The 25050-nt window shown below is 43.7% G+C and overlaps 1 protein-coding gene across 1 annotated transcript in view; it reads right to left on the bottom strand.

Annotated features, from left to right (window-relative positions):
- Positions 1-2348: 2348 nt before the first annotated feature.
- LOC100985955 (Fanconi anemia group D2 protein) overlaps positions 2349-25050 on the bottom strand; it is a 45647-nt gene continuing 22945 nt past the window's right edge. Inside the window, 11 exon segments of the mRNA XM_055109455.1 lie at positions 2349-2602; positions 2713-2844; positions 3803-4154; positions 5564-5605; positions 16421-16536; positions 16906-17006; positions 17851-17997; positions 18297-18370; positions 18815-18934; positions 20286-20346; positions 20949-21058. Of these exon segments, the coding sequence (XP_054965430.1) occupies positions 2349-2602; positions 2713-2844; positions 3803-4154; positions 5564-5605; positions 16421-16536; positions 16906-17006; positions 17851-17997; positions 18297-18370; positions 18815-18934; positions 20286-20346; positions 20949-21058 (1509 nt within the window).

Raw genomic sequence — 25050 nt, 5'->3', positions numbered from 1 at the left:
TGGGCATCAGACCATTTATAAGCACAATAAGACACTGTACTTACTAAGGGAATAGCACATTTCCCGACACCCAGGGGCAGCCACCTACCACAGTTTATTCAGCAATTCTCTTTCTTGACACTCATCAATCTAGATAAGGCACATCCTTTCTGGGACTGCCAGACTCTAAAAGCTTCCAAGGGTCAAGTTCATCTTCACAGTGGAGACTCTGACCAGAAAAGAGGTTGCGGGCTCAGAAAAAAAAGGCAAAAGGGATGACAAAAATACTCATCAAAGTATTTCGGGGCAAGGAGGACCAAGTAGAAAGCATGACACCCTCATAGTGGGCAAGCAAGGGAGTTAACCAGTTCCTTGCTGCAAAGGTGGGGCCTTGAGATGGGCTGCTGGTAAATGACCCAGTCTGTGGACACCAGATGACATCCTACTCTGGAACTGGATGCAGGTGCCATCAACCCTTCAGGAGTGGGGGGAGTGTGAGAGAAAACCACCAGGGTTTCTGGGACGTCATGGCATGATGGTGGCCAGGGAAGGCCCAGAGCAGGCGCCTCCCCAGTCCTGACATCCCCACCACCCGCCTGGGGAGAACAGACGCACACTCAGGGAAGAAGTGACTTTAAATGGGCTTAACTAGAACCATGAGAATGAGCCATAGCAAGTGCTGGACAGGACATGGAGATGGTGGCAGCTTCACACACTGCCCCTGGGAATCTGAAAAGGGGCAGCCACTTGGGAAACCACCTGGCAGCTCCCAAACAGTTAAACACAGAGTTTTCCTATGCCCCAGCAGTTCCACTCCTCCATGTCCACCCAAGAGACCGGAAAACACACATCCCCATGTGAATGCTCACAGCACCATTACTCATAACCACCAAAATGTAAAAACAACCCGAGTCCATCAAAGGATGAACAGAGAAGCAAAACGCAGTTGATCCCTGCAATGGAAAGTTATGTAGCAACACAAAGGAACAAAGCGTGGACATACGCAACAACACAGATGAACTTTGAAAACGTGCTCAGTGAGAGAAATAAGTCACAAAACACTGTACGCATGGATGTATATGGCTGCATGCACTGTGCGATTCTATTCCCACGAAACGTCCAGAACAGGCAAATGCAAAGAGACAGAAAGCAGATTCGTGGTTATCAGGGGCTGGAGAGAGGAGAGAAGAGGGAGTGACTGCAGTGAGTATGGAGCTTCCTTTTGGGGTGATGAAAATGTTCTGAAATTGGATATTGGTGATGGTTGCACAGCTGTATGAATCTACCAAAAAATGCTGAATAGTATCCTTAAAATGGGTGAATTTCATGTGATACAAATGTTGATAAAAATAAATACCTATTTTTTAAAAAGTGACTTAAGGCAGGAAACAGAACAGAGTAGTCATGAACAGAGAGTGCAAACCACAGCTCCTGGGGCAAATCTAGCCCCCTATTTCTATAAATAAAGTTTTATTAGAACATAGCCATGCCCATTCATTTCCACATCATCTAAGGCTGCTGTAGTGGGACAATGGCGGAGCTGAGTTGCCACAGACACCATGTGGCCAGGAAAGCCCACAATATTTACATCCAGCCCTCCACAGAAGCTTGCCACCCCCTGCCCAGGAGGGTAAACTCTGGGGCCAGGCTCGGCTGCATATTAGCTCCACATCTGTTCTGTGTGTGTGCACACTCGGGTGAGCGTGTGGGTTCTCTGTGTGTGCACACTCGGGTGAGCGTGTGGGTTCTCTGTGCACACTCGGGTGAGCGTGTGGGTTCTCTGTGTGTGCACACTCGGGTGAGCGTGTGGGTTCTCTGTGTGCACACTCGGGTGAGCGTGTGGGTTCTCTGTGCACACTCAGGTGAGCGTGTGGGTTCTCTGTGCACACTCAGGTGAGCGTGTGGGTTCTCTGTGTGTGCACACTCTGGCGAGTGTGTGGGTTCTCTGTGTGTGCACACTCGGGTGAGTGTGTGGGTGTGTTCATTCTCTATGCACCGTCCAGTCGCCATACGGGAAATGAGCTAGGGTGTGTGAAGTGCCCGTAGGAATGCCTGGCCGCAAGGTGGACTCAAACTTTGCTCATTCTGCTCCCAAGAACAGCTTATACTCCCCACAAACCCTGCAGACAGGATCCCATCACCTTCTGCACCCACCCTTTCCTCAGCTTCCCTCTGCTTTGAGAAAAAATGTGAATCCCATGCTGACAGGCAGGACCCTGTACACCCTGCATCTCACCCCACTCCATGCTTCAGTCTCCTCCAGAATAAAAGGACCTTCCCTGCCTGGCACGCTGGCTCTAAGGTCTGGACCAGGAAGCAAAACCTGCCCCGAGAGCCGGAGCAGGAGGCATGGCCCCAGCCAGCCTCTCCTAGCCTCTCATCATGGCTGAGAACGTTGGCTTCCCCAAGATGCGCTGCACCAAGGACCAGTGCTGTGACCAGCAGGGTCTGGCTCCAGGGTCCGCCACAGCTCTGAGCACACAGACCCTGCTGCAGGGGCCCCTGAGCGCCAGGCTCGATTCTACCCAGGGCTTGGGGCCCACCTCACAGGGGGGTTCTGCCTCTTCAGCACCTCCGCCAGCAGCAGCTTCACCTCCCTGACTGAAGCTGCCCTCTAGGGGACCTGCAGTGTTGGATGCCAGAGGAGTGGGGAACACAGAGAGGCCAGGTTCATAGGAGAGGGACAATCCAGCATGGGCTGCAGAGGACAAACAGGCAGGGGGACGTCCTCACCCTCAGAGTCCAGGGCCTGGATCTTCAGCTCCAGGGGGAAGTCCTCCAGGTTGAGCTTGCGAGTGGTGGAGACGATCTGGATGCCGGGGATGAGGTCCACGGTGGCGTCACAGCGCAGGACCTGGCCTGTGGCTGGAGGAACCCCAGGGAGAAGTCAGCACTGAAGACAGCAGCTGCCCCTGGCGCCACCTCCAAGCCTTGCAGGCTTACACTTTGGCAAAGACCACAGCGACCACCAGCCTCACCCTCAGAAGCCAAGCAGCTGCCTCGCACATGGCCCCACTGAAAGTTAACAGGGACTGCCAGAAAGGAAGGGCTGTGGGGGCCTTGTCACCACCTGGTCTGGCTTTTCCAGCGGGGAATCAGCATTTAAAGCTGTGGGCAAAGAAAACTCCAGGAAAACTTCATTTTGTTCAGGGTGTAACCATTCAGTGAAGTGACAAGTGCTACAATATGGATGAGTTCCCATCCCAAAGATGAGAGCCCTGTCCCTCCACTGAGATTAGGAATTACACTGGTGATTTTGTTTATTTTTGTTTCTTTTGTGACAGGGTCTCAATTTGTTGCCCAGGCTGGAGTGCAGTGGCTCCCGGGGTCAAGTGATTCTCCTGCCTTAGCCTCCCTAGTATCTGGGACCACAAGCATGCATACATCACCATGCCTGGCTAATTTTTTAAAACTTTTTATAGAGTTAAGGTCTTGCTTTGTGGCATAGGCTGGTCTTATACTCCTAAGCTCAAGTAATCCTCCTGCCTTGGCCTCCCAAAGTGCTAGGATTACAGGTGTGAGACATTGCGCCTGGCCTATGATGCTGTATTTATATGATTATCAAGTATAATGTAGAAGGGGCACATGGACACTCATACAGATGTTTTTTACTTGCTCCATAAAAAAGGTACATGAATGGCATTACCTGGGGAATTCTCAAATGTAAGGATAGCAGCAGGATACAACATTTTTCTGACTCTTCTCCAGGTACTTATGCATTGTTAACATTGTTTTGTTGGAAAGCAATACAGTCCCATGTATCAAAACCTTACAAATAGGCTGAGAGAGGTGGCTTATGCCTGTAAGGGCAGTTAGCCCTTACTGATGTCCCCTGCAAAGATGATGCTGGCGAGTCGGGCAGGCTGGGTCAGGTGGGCCTGCACCACCGCCTTCTGGGAGCACTGCTGCTCGTCCAGGCCCAGCGGCTGGATGCTGGCCACCTCCGGCCGGGTGGACAACCTGCAGTGGAAGAAGACAGCATTTACTCTCTGGAGCTGCGCGGCAAGGCACAGCAGGATCCAGACACCAGGCTGTAGCTCCCGTCTAGGGCACAGTGCTGGACCCAAAGACAGAAGTGAGGTGGGCCGCCTAACACCAGCTTCAAACCCAGAGGAGACGTGGAGCCCTGCCAAGGCCTCTCCAGTTAAGACCTCCACAAGCTGAGGGCTCCGGGCCTGTGCACACAGTCCCCATGGAGCAAATCAAACAGGAGACCTCACACCTGGAAATGATCTCAAGGCTCAACAGATGGCCACCGTCCAAGACTCCTGCAGATGTGGGAGTCGTTCAGTACCAGCAGGAAAGCTGCTCAAGGGATCCCATGAGGGGACACGTGGCACAGGGAGGGGGCACAGGCATCTTGGCCAACCTCTAACCCAGGCCAGGCACACAGCAAGCTCCAGGTGTCAGCTTCCAACCCCAACAGGTTCTACTAATCCTGGAAATCACTGCCTGTAATGAGAGCACGAGCTCCCAGCATCTGCGGAGCACACACTATAGCTATGGTGGGGGCACAGGCAAATAAACACATCCGCAAATGAGCCTGGACAGTCTGTGAGCCAATTTCCCTAGGGGGGATAACAGGAGGAAGCGAAGTGTGTGCATGCGTGTGTGTTTGGGGGTGGTGGGGGGGGTAGCTATCTGGTGTCAGTGCCTTGATTTCTTAGGCATGGGCTGGGATAACAGCCCCAGGCCCAGATGAGAGGGGGATGAGCGGCAGAGGACAGCAGACTCCACACTGAGCGTTCCCAGCTAGTACATGCCGTCTGCAGATGGGCACTCAGGCCTGGCGCAAAGGTGGAGTGTGCAGCCTCCCAGGGAATGCAGGACCTGGGGTGAGGCAGGGCCATGGGAAGCGGCCGGCCCTGCTGCACTCAGCTTACAGTGTGACCAAGGCCCCAGGAGGGACCACTGAGCAGTGCCTGGTGCTTGTCTCTCGGGCCGCACCCAGCACAGCACCCGACACAGAGCAGACTCTCCAGGGTTTCCTCATCCTCCTCAACTTTGCCTAAATTCACTGGCACATACACAGCCTGGGATATTCTGAAGGAGACTTTTCAGAAACTGCCTGGCGTCAAAAAGCAATTGTGGAACACAACCAGACAGACGTTCCACCTTCTGGCTGGATGCCAAGTGTCTCTCCAGGCCAGGCTGGCACAGGGGGCCAGCCCTCCAACACACCTGAGCACGCCGACTACTCCAACACCGCCCGGCCACGCGTGGCCTGCAGACGGACCTTATAGCCTGGACCACCTCTACTGGAAGTTCATGGAAAATCAGTGAAGGAAAGCAATCTATGCCCAGAGAAGTGCGTCTGTGGCCCCTTGTGGATTTCTTCCAAGAAAATAGCATGGCACAGACTCCTAGAAGACAGCAAAGCAGGTACAAGCGCACACGGGAGATGGGAAGCAGGTGCCTGTGAACACGGCCCATACCCGCTGGAAACACTGTGTCCAGCTGTTGGCAGCACCAGACCCCTATGGTGTTTTTTGAAGGGCGTTAAACTTCCCACACACAAGCACACAAAACAGAATGTGGAAACGAGGACAAATTAGAAAAGTCACATGAGGCAGAGGAGACTAACGAGGCTCGACAAATCCATAAAACGCAGGGTCCTGGATTCCATCTGGGAACAGAAAAAGGACCTTCGTGGAAAAACCGGTGAAGCTGAAATCGTCTAGAGTTTAGTGTGTAGTCAGGTACCAATGGTAACCTCTTACTGTGACAAATACACCTGGTTACCTGCGATGCCAGTATTAGGGGAGGCTGCCTGATGGCTTACAGGAACCCTTCCATATTAGCTCTGAAATTGTCCCATAAATCTAAAATTATCCCAAAATTTACAATTAAAAAAAGAAAGACTGGGGGAGAGAGGGCTGAACAAGCAGAGCACAGAGGACTTATAGGGCAGTGACACTATTCTGTGTGATGCTGTAATGGTGGCTAAGGGTCATTATGAATCTGTCCAAACCCACAGACTGTGCAACAGCAAGAGTGAGCCCGCGTGGAAACTGGGGACTCTGGGTGATACTGAGGTGTCCTGCAGGCTCCCAGAGCGTAACAGATGCACACTCTGGTGGGGAGGTCCATGATGTGGGGGCGGGGGGGCAAATATGAATTTCTTTAATGCAAAAAATTACATTTTCATTATAACAACAACTTCCTCTAGCCAAAGTCCCTAAATATTCCCAAGACAGAGCACCTAATTTAAGATGGGGATACAATTCAGCTGTGAATCCATCCGGTCCTGGACTTTTTTTGGTTGGTAGGCTATTAATTATTGCCTCAATTTCAGAGCCTGTTATTGTTCTATTCGGGGATTCAACTTCTTCCTGGTATAATCTTGGGAGGGTGTATGTGTCCAGGAATTTATCCATTTCTTCTAGATTTTCTAGTTTATTTGTGTAGAGGTGTTTATAGTATTCTCTGATAGTAGTTTGTATTTCTGTGGGATCGGTGGTGATACCCCTTTATCATTTTTTATTGCATCTATTTGATTCTTCTCTCTTTTCTTCTTAATTAGTCTTGCTAACAGTCTATTTTGTTGATCTTTTCAAAAAACCAGCTCCTGGATTCATTGATTTTTGAAGGGTTTTTTGTGTCTCCGTCTCCTTCAGTTCCTCCCTGATCTTAGTTATTTCTTGCCTTCTGCTAGCTTTTGAATGTGTTTGCTCTTGCTTCTCTAGTTCTTTTAATTGTGATGTTAGGGTGTCAATTTTAGACCTTTCCTGCTTTCTCTTGTGGGCATTTAGTGCTATAAATGTCCCTCTACACACTGCTTTAAATGTGTCCCAGAGATTCTGGTACATTGTGTCTTTGTTGTCATTGGTTTCAAAGAACATCTTTATTTCTGCCTTCATTTTGTTATGTACCCAGTAGTCATTCAGGAGCAGGTTGTTCAGTTTCCATGTAGTTGTACGGTTTTGAGTGAGTTTCTTAATCCTGAGTTCTAATTTGATTGCACTGTGGTCTGAGAGACAGTTTATGATTTCTGTTCTTTTATATTTGCTGAGGAGTGCTTTACTTCCAACTATGTGCTCAATTTTGGAATAAGTGCGATGTGGTGCTGAGAAGAATGTATATTCTGTTGATTTGGGGTGGAGAGTTCTGTAGATGTCTATTAGGTCTGCTTGGTGCAGAGCTGAGTTCAAGTTCTGGATATCCTTGTTAACTTTCTGTCTCTTTGATCTGTCTAATGTTGACAGTGGGGTGTTAAAGTCTCCCATTATTTTTGTATGGGAGTCTAAGTCTCTTTGTAGGTCTCTAAGAACTTGCTTTATGAATCTGGGTGCTCCTGTATTGGGTTCATATATATTTAGGATAGTTAGCTCTTCTTGTTGAATTGATTCCTTTACCATTATGCAATGGCCTTCTGTGTCTCTTTTGATGTTTGTTGGTTTAAAGTCTATTTTATCAGAGACTAGGATTGCAATCCCTACTTTTTTTTTGTTTTCCATTTGCCTGGTAGATCTTCCTCCATCCCTTTCTTTTGAGCCTATGTGTGTCTCTGCACGTGAGATGGGTCTCCTGAATACAGCACACTGATGGGTCTTGACTCTTTATCCAATTTGCCAGTCTGTGTCTTTTAATTGGGGCATTTAGTCCATTTACATTCAAAGTTAATATTGTTATGTGTGAATTAGATCCTGTCATTATGATGTTAGCTGGTTATTTTGCTCGTTAGTTGATGCAGTTTCTTCCTAGCATTGATGGTCTTTACAATTTGGCATGTTTTTGCAGTTGCTGATACCAATTGTTCCTTTCCATGTTTAGTGCTTCCTTCAGGAGCTCCTGTAAGGCAGGCCTAGTGATGACAAAATCTCACAGCATTTGCTTGTCTGTAAAGGGTTTTATTTCTCCTTCACTTATGAAGCTTAGTTTGGCTGGATATGAAATTCTGGGTTGAAAATTCTTTTCTTTAAGAATGTTGACTATCAGCCCCCACTCTCTTCTGGTTTGTAGAGTTTCTGCTGAGATATCCCACTCTCTTCTGGCTTGTAGAGTTTCTGCTGTTAGTCTGATGGGCTTCCCTTTGCTGGAACCTGACCTTTCTCTCCGGCTGCCCTTAACATTTTTTCCTTCATTTCAACCTTGGTGAATCCGACAATTATGTGTTTGGGGTTGCTCTTCTCGAGGAGTATCTTTGTGTTGTTCTCTGTATTTCCTGAATTTGAATGTTGGCCTGCCTTGCTAGGTTGGGGAAGTTCTCCTGGATAATATCCTGAAGAGTGTTTTCCAGCTTGGTTCCATTCTCCCCATCACTTTCAGGTACACCAGTGAAATGTAAATTTGGCCTTTTCACATAGTCCCATATTTCTTGGAGGCTTTGTTTGTTTCTTTTTACTCTTTTCTCTCTAAACTTCTCTTCTTGCTTCATTTCGTTCATTTGATCTTCAATCACTGATACCCTTTCTTCCACTTGATCAAATCGGCTACTGAAGCTTGTGCATGTGTCACGTAGTTCTCGTGACATGGTTTTCAGCTCCATCAGGTCATTTAAGGCCTTCTCTATGCTGTTTATTCTAGTTAGCCATTCTTCTAGTCTTTTTTCAAGGTTTTTAGCTTCCTTGCAATGGGTTCAACATCCTCCTTTAGCTTGGAGAAGTTTGTTATTACCGACCTTCTGAAGCCTACTTCTGTCAACTCGTCAAAGTCATTCTCCGTCCAGCTTTGTTCTGTTGCTGGCAAGGAGCTGCGATCCTTTGGAGGAGAAGAGGCGCTCTGGGGTTTTTAGAATTTTCAGCTTTTCTGTTCTGATTTCTCCCTATCTTTGTGGTTTTATCTACCTTTGGTCTTTGATGATGGTGACCTGCAGATGGGGTTTTGGTGTGTATGTCCTTTTGTTGCTGTTGATGCTATTCCTTTCTGTTTGTTAGTTTTCCTTCTAACAGTCAGGTCCCTCAGCTGCGGGTCTGTTGGAGTTTGCTGGAGGTCCACTCCAGACATTGTTTTCCTGGATATCACCAGTGGAGGCTGCAGAACAGCAAATATTGCAGAACAGCAAATGTTGCCGCCTGATCCTTCCTCTGGAAGCTTCGTCTCTCAGGGGCACCCGGCTTTATGAGGTGTCAGTTGGCCCCTACTGGGAGTCACAGCCAAATTCTACCAGAGGTACAAAGAGGAGCTGGTACCATTCCTTCTGAAACTATTCCAATCAATAGAAAAATAAGGAGTCCTCCCTAACTCATTTTATGAGGCCATCATCATCCTGATACCAAAGCCTGGCAGAAACACAACAACAACAAAAAGAGAACTTTAGACCAATATCCCTGATGAACATCAATGCAAAAATCCTCAATAAAATACTGGCAAACCGAATCCAGCAGCACATCAAAAAAGCTTATCCACCACGATCAAGTTGGCTTCATCCTTGGGATGCAAGCCTGGTTCAACATACACAAATCAATAAATGTAATCCATGATATAAACAGAACCAAAGACAAAAACCACATGATTATCTCAATAGATGCAGAAAAGGCCTTTGACAAAATTCAACAGCCCTTCATGCTAAAAACTCTCCATAAACTAGGTGTGGACGGGACGTATCTCAAAATAATAAGACCTATCTATGACAAACCCACAGCCAATACATACTGAATGGGCAAAAACTGGAAGCATTCCCTTGAAAACTGGCACAAGACAGGGATGTCCTCTCTCAACACTCCTATTCAACACAGTATTGGAAGTTCTGGCCAGGGCAATCAGGCAGGAGAAAGAAGTAAAGGGTATTCAATTAGGAATTCCTAATTCAATAGGAAAAGAGGAAGTCAAATTGTCCTTCTTTGCAGATGACATGATTGTATATTTAGAAAACCCCATCGTCTCAGCCCAAAATCTCCTTAAGTTTATAAGCAATTTCAGCAAAATCTCAGGATACAAAATCAATGCGCAAAAATCCCAAGCATTCCTATAGACCAATAACAGACAAACAGAGAGCCAAATCATGAGTGAACTCCCATTCACAATTGCTACAAAAAGAATAAAATACCTAGGAATCCAACTTACAGGGGATGTGAAGGACCTCTTCGAGGAGAACTACAAACCAGTGCTCAATGAAATAAAAGACGACACAAACAAATGGAAGAATACTCCATGCTCATGGATAGGAAGAATCAATATCGTGAAAATGACCATACTGCCCAAGGTAATTTATAGACTCAATGCCATGCCCATCAAGCTACCAATGACTTTCCTCACAGTATTAGAAAAAACTACTGTAAAGTTCATATAGAACCAAAATAGAGCCTGCATTGCCAAGACAATCCTAAGCAAAAAGAACAAAGCTGGAGGCATCACGCTACCTGACTTCAAACTATACTACAAGGCTACAGTAACCAAAACAGCATGGTAGTGGTACCAAAACAGAGATATAGACCAATGGAACTGAACAGAGACCTCAGAAATAATACCACACATCTACAACCATCTGATCTTTGACAAACCTGACAAAAACAAGAAATGGGGAAAGATTCCCTATTTAATAAATGATGCTCAAAAACTGGCTAGCCATATGTAGAAAGCTGAAACTGGATCCCTTCCTTACATCTTGTAAAAAAATTAATTCAACATGGATTAAAGACTTAAATGTTAGACCTAAATCCGTAAAAACCCTAGAAGAAAACCTAGGCAATACCATTCAGGACACAGGCATGGGAAAGGACTTCACGACTAAAATACCAAAAGCAATGGCAACAAAAACCAAAGTAGACAAATGGGATCTAATTAAACCAAAGAGCTTCTGCACAGCAAAAGAAACTACCATCAGAATGAACAGGCAACCTACAGAATGGGAGACAATTTTTGCAATCTACCCATCTGACAAAGGGCTAATATCCAGAATCTACAAAGAACTTAAACAAATTTACAAGAAAAAATCAAATAACCCCATCAAAAAGTGGGCAAAGGATATGAACAGACCTTCTCAAAAGAAGACATTTATGCAGCCAACAGACACATGAAAAAATGCTCATCATCACTGGCCACCAGAGAAATGCAAATCAAAACCACAATGAGATACCATCTCACACCAGTTAGAATGGCGATCATTAAAAAGTCAGGAAACAACAGGTGCTGGAGAGGATGTGGAGAAATAGGAACACTTTTACACTGTTGGTGGGAGTGTAAACTAGTTCAACCATTGTGGAAGACAGTGTGGCGATTCCTCAAGGATCTAGAACTAGTAATACCATTTGACCCAGGGATCCCATTACTGGGTATATACCCAAAGGATTATAAATCATGCTACTATAAAGACACATGCACATGTATGTTTATTGTGGCACTATTCACAATAGCAAAGACTTGGAACCAACCCAAATGTCCATCAATGATAGACTGGATTAAGAAAATGTGGTACATATAGAGCATGGAATACAATGCCACCATAAAAAATGATGAGTTCATGTCCTTTGTAGGGACATGGATGAAGCTGGAAACCATCATTCTCAGCAAACTATTGCAAGGGCAGAAAACCAAACGCCGCATGTTCTCACTCATACGTGGGAATTGAACAATGAGAACACTTGGACATAGGGTGGGGAACATCACACACCAGGGCCTGTCGTGGGGTGGGGGAAGGGGGGAGGGGTAGCATTAGGAGAAATACCTAATGTAAATGACGAGTTAACAGGTGCAGCACACCAACATGGCACATGCATACATATGTAACAAACCTGCACATTGTGCACATGTACCCTAGAACTTAAAGTATAAAAAAAAAAAGATGGGGATACAAGTCACACATCAAGACCCTTAGCTGGTTTCTATTTAGGGATGATCTGTTAGGCAAATCAAGGCATTAACGTCTAGTATAGAAAACTATGAGCTTAGGGGCCAGAATGTTCTGGCTTCAAACCCCAGCTCCAGCATTTATTAACTGTGTGACTTTGGGCAAGTCACTTGCCCTCCCTGGGTCTTAGTTTCCTCCTTTATTAAATGTAGTATTAATATGAAACTTGGGCTCTTACAGAAACTATACCTAATAAATATACAATAAATGGTGGCTGATCAACAGAAATAATTGGGATCCATGTGGTCCAGGCAATTTCAAACACATGAAACTCATTCTGTGAACAGTACAAATGTAAAGTAAAAGGGAACTACTGATAATCAAGTACCTCAAGAGAGAATTCAATGTACTGCTGGGGTACAAAAAAGGGAGTAAAATAGTCAAGAAAATAATTAGAAAAAACAGTCAACAGTGTGTGGCAGGAATAAGGACCTAAAGTCTAATCTGAACTTTGCTACTAAGGAGATTACTCCAAGGCCTAAGAGAGTTTTGACTTGCTGTTTCCTATTTTTTTTTTCTTTGTAAAATGCCGAGAATAAAGCTGGGTTTCTGTTAATCTTACTGGGATGTCACAAACCTTCATGGATACCCATCATTCCAATACCTTGTTCAGCTGGCCTCTATGAGATGGCGTAGGGTCACATTCTGAATTTTTCTCTTCTGAAAGTGTGTCAGAAGAGGATGTCTTGCTGCCATCTGCTTTTTGTTTCCTTTCTTTTATATTAAAAAGAGAAAACTGACTCAAGTAATTAATAATCATGTTTGCCAAATATCATTGCCTTCAGAAAACAACCTGTTGGAAACTGCTTAGCGGTAGAAGAGGTAATTTTATAACCCTAAATTACAGTGTATTTATAAATCTAATAAAGAAAGGGTTCAGTTATACAATTGCTCCAATTACTGATGCCATGATACACATAACTTTTAGGTTAATTCAATGCAGTTCATTTGGAGACAGAAGACAAGAGGAAAATAACATACTTGCTAATTTTTCCTCTCTTTCTGATTTTTGCTGAAATAGCAGTAACAGTATGAGGTGTTATATCTGAAGTTTCCACATCGAAGTTTCCAAGAGGAGGGACATAGTCTGGGGCGACTGAAACAAACAGCAGGCTGAAGCTCAATGTGTACCAATTACACACCACCATTAGACTTGAAATTCAATCACTCAATTGGCTAAAAACTGGTTTCCAAAATTACCAAGTGTGGCTGAATGCTTATAAGACATATTCAAGTCGCCAGGCGCAGTGGCCCACACCTGTAATCCCAGCACTTTGGGAGGCCGAGGCAGGTGGATCACAAGGTCAGGAGATCGAGACCATCCTGGCTAACACAGTGAAACCCTGTCTCTACTAAAAATAAAAAATAAAAGTGAAAAAAAAAAAAAAAGATTAGCCAGGCATGGTGGCAGTCGCCTGTAGTCCCAGCTACTCGAGAGGCTGAGGCAGGAGAATGGTGTGAACCCGGGAGGCGAAGCTTGAAGTGAGCCGAGATCGTGCCACTGCATTCCAGCCTGGGCAACAGAGTGAGACTCTGTCTCAAAAGAGAGAGAGAGAGAAAAAAAAGACATATTCGAGTCATCTGACATTGTTTTGCCATAGCAAAATGGCCAGAGATAACATAGAAATATCATATTAAGTATGATCAATTATCATAAAACCACTCTAAATAATCATATATAACTAACACACAGATAAGGACTAAAACAGACATTTAAAATCTAAATTGTGTCTAGGCGGGGTGGCTCACACCTGTAATCCCAAGCACTTTGGGAGGTCGAAGCACGTGGATCACCTGAGGTCAGGAGTTCGAGACCAGCCTGGCCAACACGGTGAAACCCTGCCTCTACCAGAAATACAAAAAAATTAGCCAGGTGCGGTGGCGGGCATCTGTAATGCCAGCTACTTAGGTAGGCTGAGGCAGGAGAATTGCTTGAACCCGGGAGGCAGAGGTTGTAGTGAGCAGAGATTGTACCACCGCACTCCAGCCTGGGCAACAAAGCAAGACCCTGTCTCGAAAAAAAAAAAAAAAAAAAGGAAAGGTGTATATATTTATGGAGTACATGAGATATTTTGATACAGGCACACAATGCATGATAATCACGAGGGTAAATGGGGTATCCATCATCTCAAGCATTTATCCTTTGTGTTACAAACAATACAATTATGCTATTTTAGTTATTTTAAAATGTACAGTAAGTTATTGTTGACTGTAGTCACCCTGTTATGCTATCAAAAACTAGGTCTTGGCTGGGTGCGCTGGCTCATGCCTGTAATCCCAGCACTTTGGGAGGTTGAGGCAGGTGGCTCACTGGAGGTCAGGAGTTCGAGACCAGCCTGGCCAACATGGTGAAATCCCATCTCTACTAAAAGTACAAAAATTAGCCGGGTGTGGTGGTGCAGCCTCCAGTCCCAGCTACTCGGGAGGCTGAGGCAGGAGAATTGCTTGAACCTGGGGAGCGAAAGTTGCAGTAAGCCGAGATTGTGCCACTGCACTCCAGCCTGGGTGACAGAGCGAGACTCCATCTCAAAAAAACAAAAACAACTAGATCTTATTCATTCTATCTAACTATACTTTTGAACCCATTAACCACCCCCATTTCTCCCAGTCCCCCAACCACCATTACCCTCCCCAGCCTCTGGTAACCATCCTTCTACTCTATCTCCGTGAGTTATATTGTTTTAATTTTCAGCTCCCGCAAATATGTGAAAATATGTTGTGCCTGGCCTATTTCACTTAACATAATGTCCTCCAGTTCCATCTGTATTGTTGCAAACAACAGGATCTCATTCTTTTTTATGGCTGAATAGTACTCCATTGTGTATATGGACCACATTTTATCCATTCACCTGCTGATGGGCACATAGGTTGCTTCCAAATCTTGACTATTGTGCATAGTGCTGCAATAAACATGGGAGTGCAGATATCTCCTTGGTATACTGATTTCCTTTCTTTTGGGTATATACCTACCAGTGACATTGGATCATATGGTGGTTCTATTTTTCATTTTTTGAGGAACATCCTAACTGTTCTCCACAGTGTTTGTACTAATTGACATTCCCACCAACAGTGTACAAAGGTTCTCTTTTCTCCATATTCTCACCAGCATCTGTTACTGCCTGTCTTTTGGATAAAAGCCATCTTAACCAGGGTGAGATGACATCACATGGCAGTTTTGATTTGCATTTCTCTGAGGCTCAGTGATGTTGAGCACCTTTTCACATATCCACTATTTGTATGTCTTCTTTTGAGAAATGTCTATTCAGACCTTTTACCCATTTTTCAATCCGAATAAAATTTTTTTCCTATCCTTATATATTCCAGTTATTAATCCCTTGTCAGATACATAGTTTGCACATATTTTCTCCCATTCTGTGGGTTGTCTCTTCACTTTGGTGTTTCCTTTGCTATGCAGAGGAAAGGAACTTAACTTTCTAACTTAATGTGATCCCATTTGTCCATTTTTTGCTTTGGTTGCCTGTGCTTGTAGGATATTCCTCAAGAAATCTTTGCCCACTCTAATGTCCTGAAGAGTTTTCTGAATGTTTTTTGTTATTGTTGTTAGTAGTTTCATAATTTGAAGTCTTAGATTTAAGTCCATAATCCATTTTGACTTTTGTATATGGCAAGAGATAGGGGTCTAGTTTCATTCTTCTGCATATGGATATCCAGTTTTCCCCACACCATTTATTGAAGAAAGCATCTTTCCCCAATGTATATTCTTGGCACCTTTGCTGAGAATGAGTTCATTGTAGGTGTGTGGATTTATTTCTGGGCTCTCTTCTGTTCCATTGGTCTATGCATCTGTTTTTATGCCAGCACCATGCTGTTTTGGTTACTATAGCTCTGTAGTATAATTTGAAGTCAGGTAATGTGATCCCTCCAGTTTCATTCATTTTACTCAGGACAGCTTTGGCTATTCTGGGTCTTCTGTGGTTCTGTATAAATTTTAAGTTTTTTTCTATTTCTGTGAAGAATGTCATTTTGATAGGGATTGCCTTGAATCTGTAGATTGCATTGGGTAGTATGGAAATTTTAACAATAATAATTCATCTGATCCATAAACATGAAGTATCTTTCCTTTTTTTGTGTGCCCTTCAATTTCTTGCATCAATGTTTCAGAGTTTTCATTGTAGAGATCTTTCACTTCTTTGGTTAAGTTTATTCCTAGATATTTTATTTGTAACTATTGTTTATTTTATTTGTAGCTATTGTAAATGGATTACTTTCTTGATTTCTTTTTCAGATTGTTAGTTGTTGGCATACAGAAATGCTACTCATTTTTATATGAGGACTTTGTATCTTGCAACTTTACTGAATTTATCTAATAGTTTTTTGGTGGAGTCTTTAGGCTTTTCCAAATACGTGGAACTACGAACAGTAGTTCCACAGTGAAGAAGGTGAGAAGGTCATTCTAGGCAGAAGGCGGCTTGGAGAAAATAAAGCATGGGCAATGTGAAGTGAATTCTAAGTATTCTCATTTGGCTACCTAAGGAGGTTCATATAATTGGGGAGTGGTGGGACATAACAGCTAGAGAAGCACACGGGGGTTAGTGCTTGGTGAGGACTTCTAGGGAGTCTTCTGGGAACTAAGAAAATAGTTTTGAGAAAAACTATGGACAATAAGTGAAACATCCTATTAACTATGCTCACGTCTCGGAACCAGTTGAGAGTAAGAAATATGAGAGAACACATGAATGAACGCTCTTTAGCAGACATGGACTCCAACTTCTCTCCAGGCTCCAGGTCAGTTAGGAATATAGGACAATCTGAGAGAGAACAAACATTTCCAACTACCTTTACTGCAAGCCGATAAAACCTGGAGGTTGCCTCTGGAGCTAGCTCTCCTTGCTATTTACTTTCCCCTTTAACTCATATTTGAAGGCCAAGATCTGATTAAAATATTTGCGTATCATATAGCAATCAACAAATATAATTAGAAAGTTTTTGTAACAATTGATTTGTTAACATAATGCGATTCTGTTTGTACTATTTTGTCTTTGTAATTCCAATGCTAAACTACTCTGTTGAAGTTAGAAAATTCCTCCCCACATATACCATGTATTGATCTGCCCTTTCCCTAAGTTTACTAAAGAAAGAGTTTAAAGAAGAAGGGATCTGATGACTTCATCCCATACCTAGTAGACCATCAATCTCCTCCAAGTTTCCATTATGCTGTCTCTCCACACAAAGTCTCAGTAATCAGAAATAGGGAGCCAGGCACAGTGGAGACACCAATCTGAGAAGGAAAAATAAATTTCTAGACCACACTTCATAGGTGTATTACTCCACATACGTAGGGAGATATTACTCCACATACACAGGGAGCACAACTTCTTTTTTTGAGACAGAGTCTTGCTCTGTCACCCAGGCTGGAGTGCAGTGGCACGATCTCGGCTCACTGCAACCTCTGCCTCCCAGGTTCAAGCGATTCTCCTGCCTCAGACTCTTGAGTAGCTGGGATTACAGGCGCATGCCACCATGCCCAGCTAATTTTTGTACTTTTAGTAGAGACAGGGTTTTGCCATGTTGGCCAGGCTGGTCTCAAATCCTGGCCTCAAGTGATCCATCCGCCTCAGCCTCCCAAAGTGCTGGGATTACAGGCATGAGCCACCATGCCCGGCCACCAACTTATTAAGAATTTTCCTCAAAACAAATGTCTACTTTTAAGAAAAAATGGCAAGGAACTTAATGGATGCTCCATTAAGAAAATAAACATAATGAGCTGAATTGTAGGAAGGCAGAGGTATCAGGAGTGAAAGTCCACGTGTTAGGAGAACCAGAAATAAGATAGAAAGAGAAGGTAAGAGACACAGAGGTAGCAAAGGATGTTCAAGGGAGGGAAAAAATAAGGAACAGAAAAGAAAGTAGTCTTAGAATATCTGTTGGCTTACACAAGGCAATATAAATCTCAAGCCAAGGATCCAAGAAAAAACAAGGAATCTGCCCCATTCTCCCTAACCTCTCCAAATACCGTTTGTCCCGAGAGAAACTTTTTTGACTCAACTTCCCCACCAAGAACTGTGGAATTCCCCGTGAACTTTCAAAACACTAACAGGTTTAGAAAGAAAAACTATACTGACTTTTGGCCTGATTCCCGTGAAGTCACCGGACCCCCATCTTTTGCAAAGTCCTGAGAAAACAGCAGCGGCAGGAGGTTTATGGCGATCCCATCCTGAGTGTCGTATTCTTCCAGTCCGTACAGTGCTTTCACAGGAAATGGAAAGTCACTGCAGAGAAAAACCAGAATCTGATGCTGCTGCTCAGGAATATGCAGGGCTACAGGGAAAACCACTAGAGCAAACCAATTTCAAACACAACATCATGGGGAGAAATTAGAAGAACAAACAGTGAACCTTTTAGGAATTTTGGAGCTAAGGGTGCAGGGGTGCTGGGGTTGGGAGGAAAGAAGCTGTGGGACTGGGCAGCTGTGGCTGAGGTCAAGGGTATTCTGAAGTTTGTATCAGCTACTGACAGAATTGATGTAACTTCACCAGTACAACCAAGCCAGCAGGTAAACAATACCTACCCTTCCGGAACAACACAGGAGTCCACTACGAAGGCATCCTGGAAATCATTACAGATGGTATGCCCAACCCATTCCTTCAGGAAGCAAACAAACAAAAAGGGCAGTGCAGAGTGTACTTGCTGTACAGCCCTAGATAAATTACTCTTAACCTTTCTAAGTCTCAGTTCCCTCATTTCTAAAAGGAAAGTAATAATAAATATCTCACCATTGTGAAGTAGAAAAGAGAGAGTGCATAAAAAGCACCTAGCACAAGGCCTAGCACAGAATAGGGCTCTCAGACAGATAATAGCCATCATCATTAACAAAGTCCATCTCTTCTTTACTATTATGATTGTTATTAAGTGAAGGAGGCCTCAGAGAAGAGCCGTGAGGCAGGGTAGGGCAGAAAAGCCTTTCCCAGTTAGAATTTAGGAGAGGTCACAGGATGATCTATTTTCACACTGCAACAGAAAGACTTGAAGAGTGTAGTAAAGCAGCTCTCATGCTTTATTGCTTTAAGAAAAGACAATTGGCTTTACCAGGGCTTTTGGATCCAGCTTTTCATGTTGGATCAGGTTGGCAAATTCATCATAGTAAAGTGCAGAGGCCTGAGGAGACTGCTCACTGCAGGAATGAACCAACTGCAACAAGGAGGTCACCTGGAGCAAAGAGGAAGGATGGTTTAAACCTTGGGCTGCCAATCCTTCCCAAACTCCACTCGCCCCTTTCAAGACTGTTTTTTCACTTTCTGATTTTACTGGCAAAGCTCTATGTCTCACTTGAAGTTTTCCTGAATGTTCTCACCCGTCTGTCTCTTTCTGATATCATCCCTTTTCCAATCTGCCAGACACTGCGGCCAGATTAATTTTTCTAAAGCAAGGTTTGATTTTGCCATTTCCATGCTAAGAAACCCTTAAGGAATACCTCTGCCTAAAGAATGAAATAAAAATGTATTGCTTTACATGCAAGGCTCTCTGTTTTCTCTCTCAACTAGCTTTTTCTTTTTTCCTTTTGAGATAGAGTCTCACTTTGTCGTCCAGGCTGGAGTATAGTGGTGCGATCTTGGCTCACTGCAACCTCCACTTCCCGGATTCAATAAATTCTCTTGCCCCAGCCTCCTGAGTAGCTGGGACTACAGGCGCCTGCCACCATGCATGGGTAATTTTTTTGTACTTTCATTAGAGATGGGATTTCACCCTGTTGGCCAGGCTGGTCTCAAACTCCTTACCTCAACTGATCCTCCTGCCTCAGCCTCCCTAAGTGCTGGGATTACAGGCGTGAGCCACTGTGCCCTGCCTGAACTAGCTTTATGTCCCACTTTCCAGTTATACACTTATTTGTCCCCATGCTTCAACCAAAGTGTTATGCCATAAATATGGCATACCTTTCTTGCTAAGACTTTATAATTTAATTGGAGAGATTAAATGGATATAGAAATAAATGCAACCGGCCCGGGCATGGTGGCTCACATCTGTAATCCCAGTGCTTTGGGAGGCTGAGGGGGGCGGATCACCTGAGATCAGGAGTTTGAGACCAGCCTGGGCAACATGGCGAAACCCCTACATGGTGAAACCCCGTCTCTACTAAAAACACAGAAATTAGCTGGGCGTGATGGTGCATGCCTGTGATCCCAGCTACTTGGAAGGCTGAGGCAGCAGAATTGCTTGAACCCAGGAGGCACCACTGCACTCCAGCCTGGGTGGCAGAGTTGAGACTCCATCTCAAAAAAAAAAAATGCAACCCAAGCCAGTAGTTTCCAAGTATCAGAAAACCACAAAGATAGGAGTTCAGGAAAACTTCTTTTTCTCTTTTTTTTTTTTTGCCTTTTCTTGAGATGGAGTCTCGCCTTGTTGCCCAGGCTGGAGTGCAGTGGCGTGATCTCGGCTCACTGCAACCTCTGCCTCCCAAGTTCGAGCAATCCTCTGCCTCAGCCTCCCAAGCAGCTAGGATTACAGGTGGCCGCCACCACCCCTGGCTAACTTTTTTTTGTATATTTAGAGAAGAACTCACGTGTGTGCCCTGCTCATCACTCAGGTTGGCTCTCTCTTGGGTCAAACTAGATGATCCACTTCTAAAAACAAAGAATTTTAATTTCACTTTTGTAATATTTTGTAACAATTTCCAATAAGTTTAAGAATTCTGACTTCCCTAGGGTAGGGTAAAGATAAAAGTACATGAAGGCAGAGAAGAGTATTTATTTTGTCCATACAAAATACAGATTAGAGCAAAAGATTGTTTTACATATTTTTCTTTTCTCTTTTTTCTTACTTTTTTTTTTGAGTTTCGCTCTTATTGCCCAGGCTGAAGTGCAATGGCGTGATCTCGGCTCACCGCAACCTCCATCTCCCAGGTTCAAATGATTCTCCTGCCTCAGCCTCCCGAGTAGCTGGGATTACAGGCATGCACCACCACACCCAACTAATTTTGTATTTTTAGTAGAGACAGGGTTTCTCCATGTTGGTCAGGCTGGTCTCAAACTCCCGACCTCAGGTGATCCGCCCGCCTCGGCCTCACAAAGTGCAGGGATTACAGGTGTGAGCCACCGAGCCTGGCCTGCTCATTTCTCTTACAGTTGTAACGTCTACTGTTAAAATGATGTCTATGCGATGTAACACTGTTAGTTGGCAAGATTAACTGATCTTAAACCACAGAAGTCAGAATCTCCATGTGTACCTGTCTGCCACCATGATGCCAGCCATGGTGACAGCACCAAAAATCCCAATGAGTTTGTACTTGAATATGGTGCTAGAGAGCTGCTTTCTTATCACCAAGTGCATGTCATCCTGCAATGAGATAATGAAGAAAGATGGTAATGCTGGAATTGCACAGCAAAAGAAGGTATGGATATTGAGCCATACAGCTAGACTATAAAGGGTTCTATCATTTACTGTTTTTTGTTTGTTTGTTTGTTTGTTTGTTTTGAGACAGAGTTTAGCTCTTATTGTCCAGGCTAGAGTGCAGTGGCGCAATCTTGGCTCACTGTAACCTCCACCTCCCGGGTTCAAGCAATTCTCCTCCCTCAGCCTCCTGGGTAGCTGGGATTACAGGTGCCTGGCACCACACCTGGCTAATTTTGTAGTTTTAGCAGAGACGGGGTTTCACTATGGTGGCCAGGCTGGTCTTGAACTCCTGACCTCAGGTGATCCACCCACCTTGGCCTTCCAAAGTGCTGGGATTACAGGTGTGAGCCACCACACCCAGCCCTGTGTGTCTTTAGCAAGTCATTTCATCTCTCCAAGTTTTAATTTTTACATCTGTGAAATGCGGAAAGTTGTTTTAAGGATTAGAGATAAATTATAAAAAACTTCTAGAACAGTGCCTGGCACATGATAGACATTCAATAATAATAGCTTTAATTGTTATTATTTCTATAAGGATATGAAAATTATCATAATGTTGATGACTGCTCAGCTAAAATAATGAATTAGAATAAAATACTTAGGTACAAATTTAAACATGGAGGCAAGGCTAGCCGCGGTGGCTCATGCCTGTCACCCTAACAGTTTGGGAGGCTGAGACGGGTAGATTGCTTGAACCCAGGAGTTCAAGACCAGCCTGGGTAACATGGCAAAACCTCATCTCTATAGAAAATACAAAAATTAGCCAGCTATGATTGTGCATGCCTGTGGTCTCCGCTACTCGGAAGGCTGGGGTGGGAGGATCACCTGAGCCTGGGAAGTCAAGAATACAGTGAGCCAAGATCGCATCACTGTACTCTAGCCTGGGTGACAGAGCCAGACACTATCTCGAAATAAAATAAAATAAAATAAAATAAAATAAACACTGCTGAAAAACTTTAAATACATAAGTAAATGGAAAGAGCTATTGTCTTCGTGGATTGGAAGACACTCAGTATTGTTAAGATGAAAATACCATTCAAAATGATTCAATGCAATCCTTATCAAAGTCCCACAACATGTTTTGCAGAAATAGAAAGATTCATACCAAAATTCACATGGAATTTCAAGGGACCCCAAATTGCCAAAACCTTGAAAAAGAACAAAGTTGGAGGGCTCACACTTCCTGATTTCAATATTAATACAAAGCTACAGCAGTCAAAACAGTGTGGTGATGGCAGAAGGACAGACATATAGACAAATGAAATAGAATACAGAGTTCAAAGATAAGCCTTCATATATGTGACAAATTGATTTTTGACAAGGGTTCCAAAATCATTTCAATGGTGAAAGGACCATCTTTTCAACAAATGGCGCTGGAAAAACTGGATATCCATGTGCAAAAGAATGAAGTTAAATCCTTACAATACACTATACACAAAAATTAACAAAAAGTGGATCAAAGACCTAAATTTAAGAGCTAAAACTTTCTCTTAGAAGAAAATAAAAGAAAACCTTCATGACCTCGAATTCAGCAACAGTATCTTAAGCATGACAACCAAAAGGACAAGCAACACAAGAAAACAAATTGATAGAGAGTGGGTCGTACAGCTTTGGAGTGGCAACCTTTGTGGCGCCAGAGATGAAAAAGAGAATTAAATATGGGTGATGCTGAGAAAGGCAAGAAGATTTTTGTTCAGAAGTGTGCCCAGTGCCACACGGTGGAAAAGAGAGGCAAGCACAAGACTGGGCCTAATCTCCATGGTCTCTTCGGGCCATTGGATTCTCTTACACAGACGCCAGGAAGAACAAAGGCATCACCTGGGGAGAGGATACACTCACTGATGGAGGATTTGGAGAATCCCAAGAAGTACATCCCTGGAAGAAAACTGATCTTTGCCAGCATTAAGAAGGCAGACAGGGCAGACTTGATAGCTTATCTAAAAAAAAGCTACTAATGAGTAATGATTGGCCACTGCCTTATTTATTACAAAACAAATGTCTCATGACTTTTTTATGTGTTCCATACTTTAATAGATCTCATACACAGGAATTCAGACCATGAATGGCTGACAGAATATTGTGTTGGGCAGTCATGATTTAAAACTAAGACTGGCCTGTGGTTAAATGAATATGTTGTTTTTGAATTTTAATAGTAATTCCAATTCAGTAAATGCTATCATTGTTTACCCCTTCTAAAGATAAGATTAGACTTCCTTAGTAATGTTCAACTTTTCACAAAGATGGTGAGTGCTATCTTAAAACTTAATGGAGACCAGGTGCAGTAGCTCACACCTGTAATCCCAGCATTTTGGGAGGCCGAGGTGGGCAGATCACTTGAGGTCAAGAGTTTGGGACTGGCCTGGCCAACATCAGGTGAAACTCTGTCTCTACTAAAAATACAAAAATTAGCTGGGCATGGTGGCGGGCACCTGTAATCCCAGCTACTAGGGATGCTGAGACAGGAGAATTGCTTGAACCCAGAAGGCAGAGTTTGCAGTGAGCTGAGATTGTGCCACTGCACTCTAGCCTGGGCGACAGAGCAAGACCCCATCTCAAAACAAACAAAACAAAACAAAACCAAAAACTTAATGGGGACTGATTTTATATTTAGATTTATATAACTCAATATGTGAATATATTTAAATACTGAGGAAATTCCTTCATTGTCTCAGAACCAAGCAAGATTCACCTGTGTTTTGTGTTCATTTGCCTCTTAAAGGCAAGGGTTGAAGATAAATAAGGTAGCAATGTCTAGTTTATATTTTTGGCCTTAACTATGCCAACCTAATTAGAATTCCCTGTATTTAAAATGGTCTCTTTAACTTATTGAAAGGCATTTTAGTGTGGTTTATGTGTAATGTCAAAGATTATTTAACACTTCTCACATTTTATAGATGATCTATAAAGTCACATGCTTTTAAAATAGTAGCAAGTTAAACTTCACTCTTGAATTCTTTACAATCTAACTCAAACTAAGTTATAATTTAGAATTGTCTTTAAAGGAGCCATTCAGAAACATAAAACTGAAACTGCTGTGTATTTGTGATTGAAAATAGTGCTTTTGCCAACTTAAAAGGATTAAAGTAGAGGAGATATACACAAATTTTAACATCATGTGTGATCATAAGACTTAAGATAATTAAAAAGAAAACCACAGATGAAAAAAAAAATAGATAAGGCCAGGTGCGGTGGCTCACATCTGTAATCACAGCACTTTGGGAGGCCGAGGCAGGCAGATCATGAGGCCAAGAGATCAAGACCATCTTGGCCAACATGGTGAAACCCCATCTCTACTAAAAATATAAAAATTATCTGGGCGTTGTGGCGCACATCCGTAGTCCCAGCTACTCGGTAGGCTGCGGCAGGAGAATCGCTTGAACCCAGGAGGTGGAGGTTGCAGTGAGCTGAGATCGCACCACTGCACTCCAGCCTGGTGACAGAGCAAGACTCCATCACAAAAAAAAAAAAAAAAAGTAGATAAATTTGACTTTATTGAAACTAAATACTTTAGTGCATCAAAGGACACTATCAAGGGAGTGAAAACCCATAGAATGGGAGAAAATATTTGCAAATCATATATCTGATAAGGGATTAATATCCAGAATATATAAATAACTCCTATACCTCAACAATGACAAAAACCCAGTTTAAAAATGGGCAAAGGGCTGAGCACAGTGGCTCGTACCTGTAATGCCAGCACTTTGGGAGGCAGAGGTGGGTGGATCTCCTGAGTTCAAGAGTTCGAGACCAGCCTGGGTAACATGACGAAACCTCATGTCTACCAAAAATACAAAAAATTAGCTGAGTATGGTGGTGCACACCTGTGGTCCCAGCTACTCAGGAGGCTGACATGGGAGGATCGCTTAAGCCTGGGAGGTGGAGGTTGCAGTAAGCCAAGATCACACCACTACACTCCAACGTGTGTGACAGAGTGA

Source organism: Pan paniscus, chromosome 2, assembly GCF_029289425.2.
Source record: "Pan paniscus chromosome 2, NHGRI_mPanPan1-v2.0_pri, whole genome shotgun sequence".
Lineage (NCBI taxonomy): Eukaryota > Metazoa > Chordata > Mammalia > Primates > Hominidae > Pan > Pan paniscus.
This window is presented reverse-complemented; position numbering and strand designations above follow the sequence as displayed.